Source organism: Zingiber officinale, unplaced genomic scaffold, assembly GCF_018446385.1.
Source record: "Zingiber officinale cultivar Zhangliang unplaced genomic scaffold, Zo_v1.1 ctg100, whole genome shotgun sequence".
NCBI lineage: Eukaryota > Viridiplantae > Streptophyta > Magnoliopsida > Zingiberales > Zingiberaceae > Zingiber > Zingiber officinale.
The window spans coordinates 51,574-65,070 of NW_024589804.1; the positions used below are offsets into that span (position 1 = coordinate 51,574).

The following is a 13,497-nucleotide window of genomic DNA, read 5'->3' on the forward strand; positions in this document are numbered from 1 at the left end:
TATTATTATTCTAATTTTCATTCTGATTCTAAAAATAGAACCAAACGTCACCTTAAATGCAATTACTAATGCATATATAATCAATTCGACTAAAAGTATTTATTCATTCATGATATGGCGAATTTAATCTCATAAAAATTTTCTATAATTCACAAAAAAAAAAAAGGACAGCTACGGGGGACAACTTAAAACCACGAGTAATTTGAATGCCGCAATCAACTGAGAAATTGAGATGTCCGAATCAACTACGAACGTTCCGATACACTTCTGAACGCCCGACCCATATTAATTATGTATTAGCAACACATGGGCTGCAGCTAATCGCCTGCTGGCGTATTCGTCTAGCAGCTTCTTTACTTGACATTCAATTTTAAAGTAGGTAGCCAGCTTTCACGCAAGCGTGTCACCATCCGCCTAAGTGTTTTCACACGTGCGAGATGACGTCTGTGGTTCTATTACGTCAACCAGAACTTGGATACCAGTTGTAAAGAAACAATAATCTACAAATTCCCAAAGGATTAGCAAATTAAAGATTTCAACACGTTGAAAAGCAAGATTTCTTTTCACTTTTTCCAAAGACGCAAGGAACGAACATCTGAGAGTTCCAAATACCTACCTGTTTTAGCGGACTTATCAAGGTCGTCTATGTTGGCTTATTGGCAGAAAACACAAACAAACAACACGATTTCAGAAGCAAAGGCCACAAACAATGATAACAGCGCATATGCTGCAATCCATGAAGATAGCTGTTGCTACTTTCAGAAAAACCAATATTGCCTCCACGGTATCTCCTATGACGTCCGTTGAGCCAGACTCGTCTCTTCCAGTTCTGGCCTTTTCTTTCTCTCTCTCTTTCTCTTCCTTTTGCTGTGTTGTCTTTAGCAGCCATAGAATGATGGTCACATCAGTGATCATTGCCAGGAAGAGTGGTTTGAAGCTCAAAACGCTGCTTGCAACGTCACTAGCAAGAGTGTAACCTCGTCTGGACATGACAACCAAAAGAGCAATGATAACCGCACAAACCAAGCGCATAGTTTCTGAAGCAGAGATACCCCGGATAACTTGTTTTGATGAGAATGGCATCTGCTTCTTCGCATGCATTCTGGTTGTGCTCACAACCTGCTGAGAGGAACTCTCAGGCATAGAAGTGCTCGGAGGTTTTGTATCCCTCTCAGTTTGAAGTGGCTTAACTTGATCATTGTTTCCTGGTTCAATTGTATCAATGTCATGTTCCGTCTTGCTAACAAGTACTGCATTGCTTTCATGAGCTGGATGCCCATTGCTTCTTGCACTATCTTTTATAGATTCAAACGTCTCACTTGCATTGTTGTGGTCATTGTTGCTTCCAATTTTGTCAGATATGTGATAATTTGTAGCATCAACCTCAGTAAGTGGAGCAACTGCAATAAAATAAGGTCAATAAATATTAGAAAGCCAAAATGCTATTGCATTAGTAAAGGCTTAAAGCCCACAAGAGTAATGGAACCCAGTAGTCAAGAAATTGCAATCATTTCTTTTTCATTGCTATGTATTTTATTAACATGGACAACAGTTAGCTCCCATAATACAAAAATACAAGTCTGACTTCTCATAGCCGGGATACATACTTGTAGTTATTGTTGCATTTGTGGTAAATTTACAAAAATTATAAATTATAAATATTTTCAGTTTAAATCCCGTCTATTCTACATAGCACAGCATCGATAAATATATTAAGCAATATAAAATCCTCAAACACTATACAAAAACATCAGTAGAACCAAGTCCCCCCTTCTCTAAATACTGAATAGCAGTTGCTGCACACTATAGTAAAGGGTAGGTAATTTTTTTCTCCCAACGAGCTACACTCTTATATTAATTTATTGCAATAAAAGGCATGATCAAATTTGGTCGTTGTTCCAATTACTAAAATTGGCCGTGAATGACAATAACCGTATGAATTGGAAACAGCCAAACAAGGAACACTAGGCTTCATGATGCATGTTAACTTTCCTCAGTTATTTGCAAAACACTAGCAATATGCTTCTAATATCGAGATCGATCCTCAGAGAAAGTTCAAATTTTGTTAGAAACAAAAATATGTTGAATTATTTTCCCTATACTTCAATTCATTTCTTGATCAACATGACAAATATCCATAAGAATTGGGCAAAAGAAGATTTTATAATGTGTGTTGATCCCTTGAGCATAAGACACACACACACACACACGTAACCCAAAAAAACTGCTCAATGAATCACAAGTTCTAGTCTAGACCACCACCAACAATGAATTATGTTGCTAAAACTATCTATATTTAGTTCTCATAATAGTTATTTTACGTCATTGCACTTTTACTTCCCAATTGAAACTAGATGATGAAACCAAATCTATTAAAATTGTTCCCAACAAGTTTCCTTCTCCAAAGATAAAAGATATGCACAGCTTCATTAGTAAGATTAATGATTCTGGTCTACAAAAAAAACATTTACCAACTTGATTACACAAAGACTCTGAATAAAAGAGAGTTCTTGTCATAGATCCCTTTTCAAAGCTCAACTAGTCTAATTATTGTTCTCATGACTTGGTCTTGTATCCAATAAATAAGATATTGAGTGTTATGATTTAATTTAAATCACCCAACAATTTTTGATGAATATCAAGTTACACTAAAATTAGGAACATAAGAACATCTTGAAGAAATAAACTTGGTCTGATTTTCACTCTTGTAACATGAGTGATCTTTGCTTCTTTTTTTTCCTTTTGGGATATAGAAAAAACACTCTTCAATTTCTTCATGTCAAATAACATATGTAACTTTCATGTCATGTGGGTTGATATCCTATGTTTATAATCTAAGTAGCCACTACTTTACCTTCAAGTTGGTCACACCGAACATTGAAACAATTCACGAAAGCAAACAAATGTCGGAGCTGAGTACATTCTCTCAAATTAGACTGACCAACTGTAGTTATCCACTCTGACACTCACCTGTACAGTCTTGGCAGCCATTTGATCTCCCCACCTTTGGTTGCGCCTTCTGGTCATTCATGAAGGTTTCATCATGTCCTCCTTTTCTGGCCTATCTCACGACAGAGGCCTAACACAAACCAGTTTCCTGGTTTGATTGGAATTCTAACAATGCTTCTTTTCATGACCCACACTCCCACAATGGTACGCACCTTGCCCTTTCCTTGTTCCTCGACAGTTTTGCGAGGAAAGTAGTAGATTCATCTCTTTCATCCTTTCTCGTGTTAGCATTACCTGCCTGTCCTGACTTACCGTGGCCTAAGTCCTTAGGGATAATAGTCGAGCCCTACAATTGCAACTCGATAATCCACATGACACCTACTAAATAAGCCAACAACCAAACCCTAAGAACCATCAACATGAAACCCATGAAATAAGCCAAATCGTTGCCAAAATATGTCAGTCAGAATCTCATGCAACAATGGTATATAAGACAAAAGGAACATTAGCTTCTCCATTGATCAAGAAATAAATCGACCTAAAAATAACAATCAAGGAGCGGAATCAGATGGCAATAGGATAAGCGAGGACCTCACCAGAGGTGTGAGAATCTCGAGGAGAAGAGGAGGAGGAATCAGGAACGAGTCTAGCTTGTCCGGAGATGAAGGCGAGGCGCTCCGATCCGCGTTCCAAGATCCTTCGCCGGCGAGATTCTCTCGCACTCTCCATCAACCGCTCACTTTTTCTCGATCTTTCCTTCTCCGTAACGATTATCGTGTTCTTTAGGATGATAGGAAATATTTATCCTACACCCCCATAGTTTACTTTTCTTCTAACAAAACCCTCCGTAAATTTAAATTCGCTAATCACCTAAGGGGAAATTTGCATGCAATCCCCAATCACAAACAAAACTTTACACTCCCTAACTAAACATAATGAATGTCAATTTACCTAATTACTCTTCATATTTTTTTAATATAAAAAATCTAAAAATGAATATAATTTCTCATAAATTCAGCGTATTAAATTAGAATCTAGTATATTTTCTATCAAATTGAGCATGACTCATTTTCACCTCATTTAGATGAAAAATATATTAGATTCTCTTTAAATAATACTCAATTAAATAAAAATATATTAAATTCTCTTTAAATGATGCTGAATTTAAAAAGAATTATATTAAGCGATAAAAAAACTATACTCAATTTTCCACTCCATATTCTAATTGTCTCTCGTATTTTTTAGGTATAAAAAATTTAAAAATAAATATAATTCATCTTAAATTCAGTACATTTAACTAGAATCTAGTATAATTTATATCAAATTAAGTACGACTCTTTTTACATCTCAAATGGATAAAAAATATACTAGTTTCTCTTTAAATAGTGCTTAATTGGATGAAAAATATACTAAATTCTCTTTAAGTGGTGTTGAATTTATAAGAGGAATTATATTAAACGGCAAAAAAAATTTGTACTCAATTTGATAGAAAATATACTAGATTCTATTTTAAAGTGCTAAATTTAAGAAAAATTATATTTATTTTTGGACTTTTTATATCTAAAACATATAAGAGACGATTAGATAATGATATTTGTATGACAAAGTTGAAGCAAATGAAATTTTACATGTAAAAAGTGGAAACAAAATTTTTTAAAAATAGAAACTACATGTAAAATTGAAATTATATTTAGAAAATTTTCTCCAATTTACCGTTTATTTAAATGTATCAACTCTAATAAAATAATGAATATATGAGGTATTTGTTTTAACAATTTTATAATTTAAAAGTTTCTACTATTTATCCCTAATTTTACCATGTCTTAAGTTGTCGCTAGTAATGACTCAAACAGTTGATGTTAATGGAGATTGTCACACTTACTGATATATAATTTTTTTTGAAAATCAGAACTATAATCTTCTCAGATATGTCTCTATCATATGCCTATAAATATTATCATTTAAAACTAATGACTTTCATTTTCATACTTTCTATTGTTAACTATACTCTAGCAGTTTAGCGACTCGAGCATCAAGAGACTTTAATTAAGGCATCTTAAATGTAAGATTTATGAGAGATTTATAAAATTCTAAGAAGTTTAATAAAAACCTTTGAACTATAGAAGTGAGGTTTGATATTTATATTTTAAGAATAGTAAAAATTTAATTATTTTATTTTATTTTAAAATCAATATAATATACATGAAATTATACAACTCATACTATAAATTGAATCATAAAAAAATTTATTTAGAGGTTAACTATTAAAAATATTTCAATAAATTTTTATATAGTTGATATGACATATTAGAATCATAAAAAAAAACTTATTTAAAACTCTAGCCATTAAAATTACCCTCTAGTTGACAGATTATAATAACATCAATACATATATATATATATATAATAATAATAATATATGGAATATGTTTATCATGGTATACTTTACTTAGCTTCTTACAAAATTTTGAGCAAAAAATCAAAAGCATGCCCTTGATTATTAAAATCACAAAAGAATATTTCTATTTTGAAAAAAAAAGGTTGACTATTCACAAATAAGTAAAAAAAAAAATCCAATATATATATAAACACAGAATTTTAAGCTTCTGGATCACTTCCAGACGCCCTATCCGCTCATCCGACACGGGTTAAGACTTAAGAGTCGACCATGGAGATCATATACATATGAAAATTGATTTTTTGTTTTTCAAGTACTTATGCTTTTAAGAAAATGAAAACTTTTTGTAACTGCAGAGCAAATAATGAGGTCTTTAAAACTTTCAGGTTTCGATCAATCAATCAATGCCTCCTCGATTTCTTTATCAATTCCTGCCTGACCAGTATTGAAGCTCTTCACATGCATTTGGATTCGAGCTAACTACAATTATTAGCGTCCAGCTGGTTCATTAACCACATCCACCGGCCTCTTAATGACACTGTTAGTCTCGAGTCCTTCTGAATGATTATAATAAACGGGAAATCATTCAGAAGAAAACAGGGTTCAGATCTGAACCAGACCGGTCGTAACATTCATTTATTGAAAATAAAGGCCATTTATTCAAAAGTAGCTTACAATAAAGACCCATTTACTAAGATAAACAGTGCTCATTTACTCCCTTTTACTGGCATAGCTCCGCACTGTTGTCTACTGCGATCGCTCTGTCAATAAATTACACCACTTAAATCGAAACGTGAACCCCCAAAAATTTAAATAATAGGAAACTTTAAATGCTATTATTAATGACACTGCATTTCCATCTAACTCAACTAGCACAGAGAGAACATATATAGTGTGAAAGATCAAACCCACCCTGGAAAATTTCTCAGCTGATTTGACCTTCAAAATGAAGCTCAGAGACATTAAGGCAGACAATCAAGTATTCAAGCAGGCAGAGCTTAATAAAAAGCTCGAGCTAGTTTCACACTAGCTCGATACAAATTTTAATAAATAAGTTTGAATAAGCTTTAAAAACTCAACTGGACTCATTGTCTCATTTACACCCCCTATCCAGAAATGAGCATACATAGCCTCTGCAAATATGCACAAAACATAGTTTCACGGCATTTTTATTGTAAATGCATTATTAGCTGCCGACCGGAAATGATTTGTTTATCCCGAAACAATCAATACTCACAGAGGCCGCAATTTATGCTGCTTCTACCCTATCTTTAAATTCCATTAAAGCCTCCAGCTTTTCTCTTGTCTCAGTTATGCAAATACTCACTGACTGCCATGAAGGAAATGTGACGTGCAGGAGGGAAACAAGAAAGACAAACAAAATCAATGCTTTGTTGAGTCGATGTGAATTCATCAACTTGTTATATAATGAGACTAAGAGGTGCATCGCCAACCTACATACACACTTTGGAGGACTGCATCAGCCAATTGAGCCTACCTTTCACCTTTGGTCTTTAAGGTGGAAGCTCTATCTCCTCTTGTCTCCACCTTGCCGCTCTTCTTTTATATGAACCTCTACGTTCCGCTTGCAGCAATCATGCAATTCAACTGAGTGCAGTAGAGTTAACTAAGGTAATCTCATTCTTCTCCTCCAGGAGGCTGGATAAAGATGAGCCGCAACGATAGAAAGAACCTGAAGCTGAACATATCTCCAAAGCAAATGAGGGCTAGAGGTGGGCCATCGACAAGGATGGAAGTCGAAGAGGATGAGGATTCCTCCTCGTCGTCGCCACCGATTTCACCGCCGAGCTCGTGCGTGTCATCGGAGGAGGAACAAAAGTCCAACAGCCCGGAGGCAACATCAATGGTGCTTGCCGGGTGTCCTCGGTGCCTCATGTATGTGATGCTGTCGGAGATGGAACCCAAATGCCCCAAGTGCCAAAGCACACTTCTGCTTGACTTCCAACATGACAACAACAGGAGAAAATGAGATGATGATGCCGTCCTTAGGTGCATGCAGGCACAGTAGGTCTGCTCTACCAGTCCTAGTTAGTTCAATCATTTTGTAATAGGCCCTCCAAACTTCTCTCTAGAATTCTAGCAACTTCTCTCACGGATTCTATCTATATCTTGTTTGTGCCTTAGTTTTTGCTCTCTCCCTAGCTTATTTTGTTGATGAAGACAATGTATATCAACGAACCTGATTGGCCCAAGATTTCAAATCAAAGCTAATATATCTAGTACTTTACGACTTAAAGTCTTCTTATTTTTTCAATGTAATCACAGATTATAAGTGTCTTGAGCACCATCTAAAATGTCTATGGTGGAAAAAAAAAACTCGATCTCATCGTAGTGGCAGTCAAACAGTTCCTAGTAAAAGCATTTTTTTTGGGGTGCTCTGGACAAAATTTAGCAAATCCAAAATATTCTAACACAAAGTAGATGATGAGCAGTAGAAAGATAAATGAACATGTAATCCAGATAATTTAAAAACCCACAAACGGTTTAGATCAAGTATGTCTCAGCTAGCTAGCAAGCCATAGAGTGGTTGAAAACATTTAAAGAGAACGTTTACTTTGGATTGAAATCCCATAAATGCAAATAGTAAATGAGACAGTTGGGATTAACGAGAGTTATTAAAGTCAGATGAATTATGCTAGTTTATGTTCTTCTAATATAGAGAAATGATAGGTAACTTATGCTAAACTGTGGTAATAAAAAAAACTTATTTCGTTTATTTGAATCAAGTTTACTATATCAAATTGATTTGACATCCTAAGTTGCTCTATGTTGAGGCACAAGAATCCAAGAGATGGAAAGTGGAAGTAGAAGCAGTGGCAGTATTAAAAATAAATAATGAATTAGATAACATCGAACCTGAGATGACTGATTTTGAATTTCACATCAACTACTAGGATAAATGAAGAAGTACTCATGATGGGTGGCTTAGAAGCCCAATATCCCATGGTTGTACATCCCAGTGGTAGTATAGAACAAAGATGGGATTAGTATCATGAGCGTAAAGGAGTACAATTGAACAATTAATGTTGAGCAAGTGGTGATGACGTTTCCTGGCTAAACTGAACTCTGCTTGAAGAAGCATTCTTCCGATGGTATATTTCACAACTAAAGACGGGCAAATTGCCTTGCCATACATATATTGGCCTGCTATTTGGAAGCGCATTGATACGGTGAATATGGGAAGCCTCCACATGTCCCCAAGGGTCAAGCATCATACTTAGATAGAGGTCAAAGTTAAGATAAATCAACAGTAGATCCATTCGGGTAGTCATCTTTAGCCCCAATAGGATGAGCTGCATTGTGATACTCCCCGGTCGGTCCTAGTGATCGGAGGAGCTCCGTTACTCCTCGATTGGTCCCACTAGTCAGGAGCCATCTGCTTCTCCCCAATTGGTCCCATTGATCAAATCCCTTCGCTTTTTCCCAATCGGTACCATTGATCGAATGAGCTCCACCTCTCCTCGATCTGTCCCATTAATTGGACACGCTTTGCCTTTCCTTAGTCGGTCCCACTGATCGAAGCAGTTCCAAATCTCCCCCGGACAGTCCCATTGATCGGATGCGTTTAATTATTCCTCGATCGGTTATCCCCCGGTCGGTCTCACCGATCGGGAGCACACCACTTGCACTGGATGACCCGCTCTGCTTATCTCTGTTTAGCCATGTTAGTCTGACTCTTCCACTTAACAGGTCTTCAACCTTCAGTCCAATTATCTTATAGCCCAAGGGCCTTATGAACTAGCCTGCGCTAAGACATATAGGTTGTCGAAGCATGTGAGTATCACAATATGATATGCCCCATATCTTGATCCGTATAGTACTAGTAGATACGGGTGTGATACTTCTTTTATCGCAATATGATATGCATCACATTAACAATTAAAACGTTATTAATACAGAGAAGAGAGATATCCAGTGTTATAAAAGAGGTCCACACTTGCGGACGGAGGCATGCTTTCATTTTTCACCTTATTATCGCTCATCTTCTCCGCTTTTCTCCATATCTCCCGCCGAATCCTGAGCGTCGAAGCGGTTACGCATTCTAACCCTTTTCTTCTCCTTTTTTCTCCCTCCCAGGTTCGGTCTACTTTCCGATGGACTCTCCTCTCCTCGGCATTCAGCGACTTCAGTCAACATCGCCTCCAGCTGTCCGGGGGACAGGCATCATCTAGCAAGTGAGAGATTTGTGCTAAAGTGAAATTTCTTTTGAGGTCTCAGGCAAACTTGTTCCTAATTGTGATCGATGTAGATATTTGCAATACTTTCTACGATTGGTGGAAAAGCCACATGCAAAGGTTCATACGAGCACATGTGCATTACAGACAACGCCCTCGAGATTTTTTTTCGCTAATGAAATAGCCAAATCTATTACCAAAACATCCGAATCCAACTAAAATTGCAGAAGTTAAGACTAAAAGACGATGGACAAGCAGCAGTGACGGTTTGATCGAAGAAGGAAAAGCACTCGATCGGTTCGGAATCAGGCGGAAGCTTCGAGTTCAATCAAATTTCGAGACTTCAGAGGAGGAGAGAACAGAAAATCCAAACACGATTCCGAAAACGTACCTGGCTTCCGGAAGCCAGAATGTCGCAGCCCTTCAAATCCACCACAATCGTCGCCGGAAAGCAATCAAGTGGCAAAAAGGCGAAGCCCTCGCCCCAGCGCCCCCGCCGGCCTGCCCAGACGGTAAATCACGGTGATTGAAGAGTGTAGGGATTTACGCCGAACAACTCCGAAATTCGACTCCTCAGCCTCAAATGAGAGAGACTCGCGTAATTCTGACGGGAGGGAGAAATGTGTAAGCCATGCCGTCTGATTGCCAACGGACGACTGGATGTAAAGAACCGTGCGGGGTCATGCAGTCCGCGGGTCCAAAGGCGGGACCACAAAGGGCGAGAAGGAGCCGCCGTCCGATTGAGATCAAACCGTCTCCAATTGAGTTATACCGTTTACTTAAAAAATATACAAATATATTTTTTAAAAAAAGGTAACTTTAATTCTTATTCCTTTCTTTACCCTTTTCCATCTCTCCGAGGGTGTTGCTACCCGTCCATTGTTCGATCATAGAGGGTTTCCTACCTCCTTGTGAGTAATGACTCTCGGAAACGGGGTATTCGACGTCGTTGGTATGCTCACTGTAGTTTTTTGAGTTGTTCTTTTGTATTTTGATCGTGTATTCTCTGGCTCATTCTTCACCGGATGTGTGTTTATATAATTTGATTGCTGTAAAACAGTAGCCTGTTATGATTTCTATGGAGTTGTTTCCGGGTTGGAGGTGTTTTTCAAAGTATATGAATTGACTTCATTCTCTTCCAAACTAAAATGTAAAAGGATCATTTTTTACTGGACATAAGCTTGATTGTAGACATTTTTTTTTTTTAAACTTTCAAAAGTGCATGTTAACTTTTCTGACCTGGTTTGCAGTACCTCGAAACTTTAGATTACTTGAAGAGCTTGAATGTGGAGAGAAAGGTGTTGGAGATGGCACAGTAAGTTATGGGATGGATGATGGAGATGATATTTACATGCGCTCTTGGACTGGGACAATAATTGGTCCCCTTAATGTATGTCTTCCTCTTGATAACAATTGGTTTCTTCTACTTAACAAACATGACATAACTTATCATTGCTTTATTTTGTGCTGCAAAATTATCTCATTTGGTCTTTATAGATCTTGCACTCTTTCTTTCATATTTTGTTTGGAAAATCTGATCAGAGAAGATTGGATTGGAGTTTTCGTTTGTTTGTTTTCCCTTTCTACGTCTTTCTGTCTACCAATATTTCATTGAAGACGTTACTCATTTGATTGATTATCAATCTCGTAAAATGCTGAACTATCCTAATTGATCCTGTCAGCTGTATTGAATTGGTAGGCCCTAGGTATTTGCCTAGTTGGTTTTTTGTCTCTTCGTGAGCTTTGGAGAACATTGTCATGCTAGTCTCTATAATTTCTTGACATCTTGACCTTCATTTTGGTGAATGGTGCCTCCATTATTGATCTTCTTTATGAGGCTTCAAAAAAATCCCCCAAATGTAAGCCAGTGATTTAGTTGATGACACAAAGCATATGGTTCTCAGATATCTTTAAAATAAAATTGTAGATCCAAAATACATAGTTTAGTTTTGCACAATTGTCCCTTAAGATTGTCATTTGTTAGTTTTAGATTGTAGTCTGTGTTTCTTTTTTCTTTTTCATGAATGGCTTTTACCATACTAATTTTACATTTGACATAATGGGAACTATTATGCTAGTCCCTCTCGTTTCTTGATAGCTTTACTCTATTCTTTAGATGAAATGCACTAAAAATGACTTAATTGACATTAATGTTTGTTACTCAGCATATAGCTTAGATAGTCATCTTTAAATCTGAATATTAGTGCCAACATACTTGAGATAGGATAGTTTCATAACTTACGAACACAATTCATTGTTTTATATCACTTATAGTTTCTCAGTTTGATGCAGTTCTTTTTCCCATTTTCTTTTCCTGTCAGTCTGTTCATGAAGGCAGAATTTATCAGTTGAAGCTCTTCTGTGATAAAGACTATCCAGATAAGCCCCCTAGCGTTCACTTCCATTCTCAGATCAACATGGCTTGTGTTAACAATGAAACCGGAGTTGTAGCCTTCCAATCCCTTTTGCTCAACTTCTTGTCACCATTACTTTCTTCCACGGTTAATTGTCTTTCATTATTATCTTAATCCTCCATGGTGTACTCCCTTTGCCAGTGATATCCTAACCCAGCTGAAGATGGAAATGGCTACGCCACACAACCGGAAGCTCATTCAACCTCCCGAAGGCACCTACTTCTGGTAATACAAGCTGAGACCCTAACACTAAGACCATTATAAAAATGTCTCAAGGCAATCGACGAATTTGATGTATTCCAGCTACTCCAATTCTGATATGGCATCTGAACAAACTAAATATCCAAGTTTGACATTGTAATGAGTAGTTGCTCTGGTCTCTCTGAAATATACTCTCCATACATTGTCGTTTACTTCAAATGACAACCTGAATCACTGACTAAATCTCTTAGTATTTTTCTTGAGCTGTTGAGATTGGCTTGGTCTTGCCACTTGATATGTCATTCTTGATGATAATTCCAAAAGTGTCTTAGAAACTGCGTAGATCATTCTAATCTTGGAATTCTTCAATCCTGAGTTTGGGTCATCTTTTGGCTTTCTCCATCTAGTGTTGTTCAGGCTTTCCAAAAACCTTGGTCTCTTCCCTTGAGCATTCATTTTTCTCTTTGATAATCCAAATGGAAGTCTTCAAGTACTCTCTGCACTCTGTTGGAGTTATGCAATAATGCATCAACTTGACATTGAATTCTGACTTGGGTTTTGTTCTTCTCCATCATTCAGGGACCATTTAACCAGCTGTTGTAGTGTTGATTAAATTGGTCAGATTTATCCCTGAAATTTAATTTGACCTATATAAATAGTCCTCTGAATCATATACATGCAGATGATGACACTGCTGATAGCAAACATGTAGAGCAGCGACAATTTAAACCGGCTTATTCCTTGGATGAAATTAATGAATTAAAAGTTTACGTGAGGGGACATGGTTAATTAATTGGGATGAATCAATGCCTGGTCTGGGAGCAATGTTCGTTCTTATGCGTGCTAGCTTTGCGTAGTTACGGCCATTTCTGTGTATATTAACTGTTGCAGTATTGCCATTGAATGAAATTAAATGGAATGATACTGACGCATCGTATGCCATTCATTGCTCCAGTAATTTAGTGTTCAGAAAGTAAAGAGTGGATCCTGCCTGATCTGAAATCTGAACGAAGAACACGCAATATGTGTATTAATGTTGTGTGTGATGATACCAAAGAGGATAAGTGACAAACAAAAAAAAAGTCGCCTCGCTCGGTTTGGCGATGAAGATCCAAAGACTGAAGGAGCCTCAAGGTACAGACCTAGCTAGTTACAGGGTGAAATAACGCTCCTGGGCAGGCAGAGTTATTGTCAGATCTACAGTTGAAGTGACCAAGATCTTTGAGATCGTCCATTCAGATAAGTAATGAGTTGTATATTTTATCTAGTTTATTACATGAATAAGTTTACGTAGATTGAAAACAAAATTAAATTTGTCTCATTGTGCTAGAGGACCACT

At 36.9% G+C, this 13,497-nt stretch overlaps 2 protein-coding genes and 1 long non-coding RNA gene across 4 annotated transcripts; 1 reads left to right on the top strand and 2 right to left on the bottom strand.

Moving 5' to 3' along the window:
- Positions 1 to 486: 486 nt before the first annotated feature.
- On the bottom strand, positions 487 to 3,728 carry LOC122035751. The gene is made up of 2 exons (XM_042594867.1): positions 3,546 to 3,728; positions 487 to 1,400 (listed from the first exon to the last, which is right to left on the bottom strand). Exons 1-2 carry the CDS (start codon positions 3,676 to 3,678, stop codon positions 688 to 690), a joined length of 846 nt encoding a protein of 281 aa, XP_042450801.1. The 5' UTR covers positions 3,679 to 3,728; the 3' UTR covers positions 487 to 687.
- Positions 3,729 to 7,738: 4,010 nt separating this feature from the next.
- On the bottom strand, positions 7,739 to 10,311 carry LOC122035736. Its single transcript, XR_006127195.1, has 2 exons — positions 9,935 to 10,311; positions 7,739 to 9,536 (listed from the first exon to the last, which is right to left on the bottom strand). It is a non-coding gene; the product is annotated as an uncharacterized LOC122035736 (long non-coding RNA).
- Positions 10,312 to 10,361: 50 nt separating this feature from the next.
- LOC122035735 (ubiquitin-conjugating enzyme E2 variant 1D-like) lies at positions 10,362 to 12,401 on the top strand. 2 transcript variants are annotated; one of them, XM_042594842.1, is made up of 4 exons: positions 10,362 to 10,495; positions 10,794 to 10,933; positions 11,865 to 11,990; positions 12,099 to 12,401. In XM_042594842.1, the coding sequence occupies exons 1-4, from the start codon at positions 10,462 to 10,464 to the stop codon at positions 12,099 to 12,101; spliced, it is 303 nt and encodes a 100-aa protein (XP_042450776.1). In that variant the 5' UTR covers positions 10,362 to 10,461; the 3' UTR covers positions 12,102 to 12,401. The 2 variants fall into 2 exon arrangements, with proteins under 2 accessions (XP_042450776.1, XP_042450775.1); XM_042594841.1 differs by having other exon boundaries at positions 11,865 to 12,401.
- The last annotated feature ends 1,096 nt before the right edge of the window (positions 12,402 to 13,497 follow it).

Coding starts and splice junctions, on each gene's coding strand:
- LOC122035751 (XM_042594867.1), bottom strand. CDS start 3,678: ATGGAGAGTGCGAGAGAATCTCGCCGGCGAAGGATCTTGGAACGCGGA. Junction 1,401..3,545: donor TCGAGATTCTCACACCTCTG/GTGAGGTCCTCG, acceptor ATTTTATTGCAG/TTGCTCCACTTACTGAGGTT.
- LOC122035735 (XM_042594841.1), top strand. CDS start 10,462: ATGACTCTCGGAAACGGGGTATTCGACGTCGTTG. Junction 10,496..10,793: donor CGGGGTATTCGACGTCGTTG/GTATGCTCACTG, acceptor CCTGGTTTGCAG/TACCTCGAAACTTTAGATTA. Junction 10,934..11,864: donor CAATAATTGGTCCCCTTAAT/GTATGTCTTCCT, acceptor TTTTCCTGTCAG/TCTGTTCATGAAGGCAGAAT.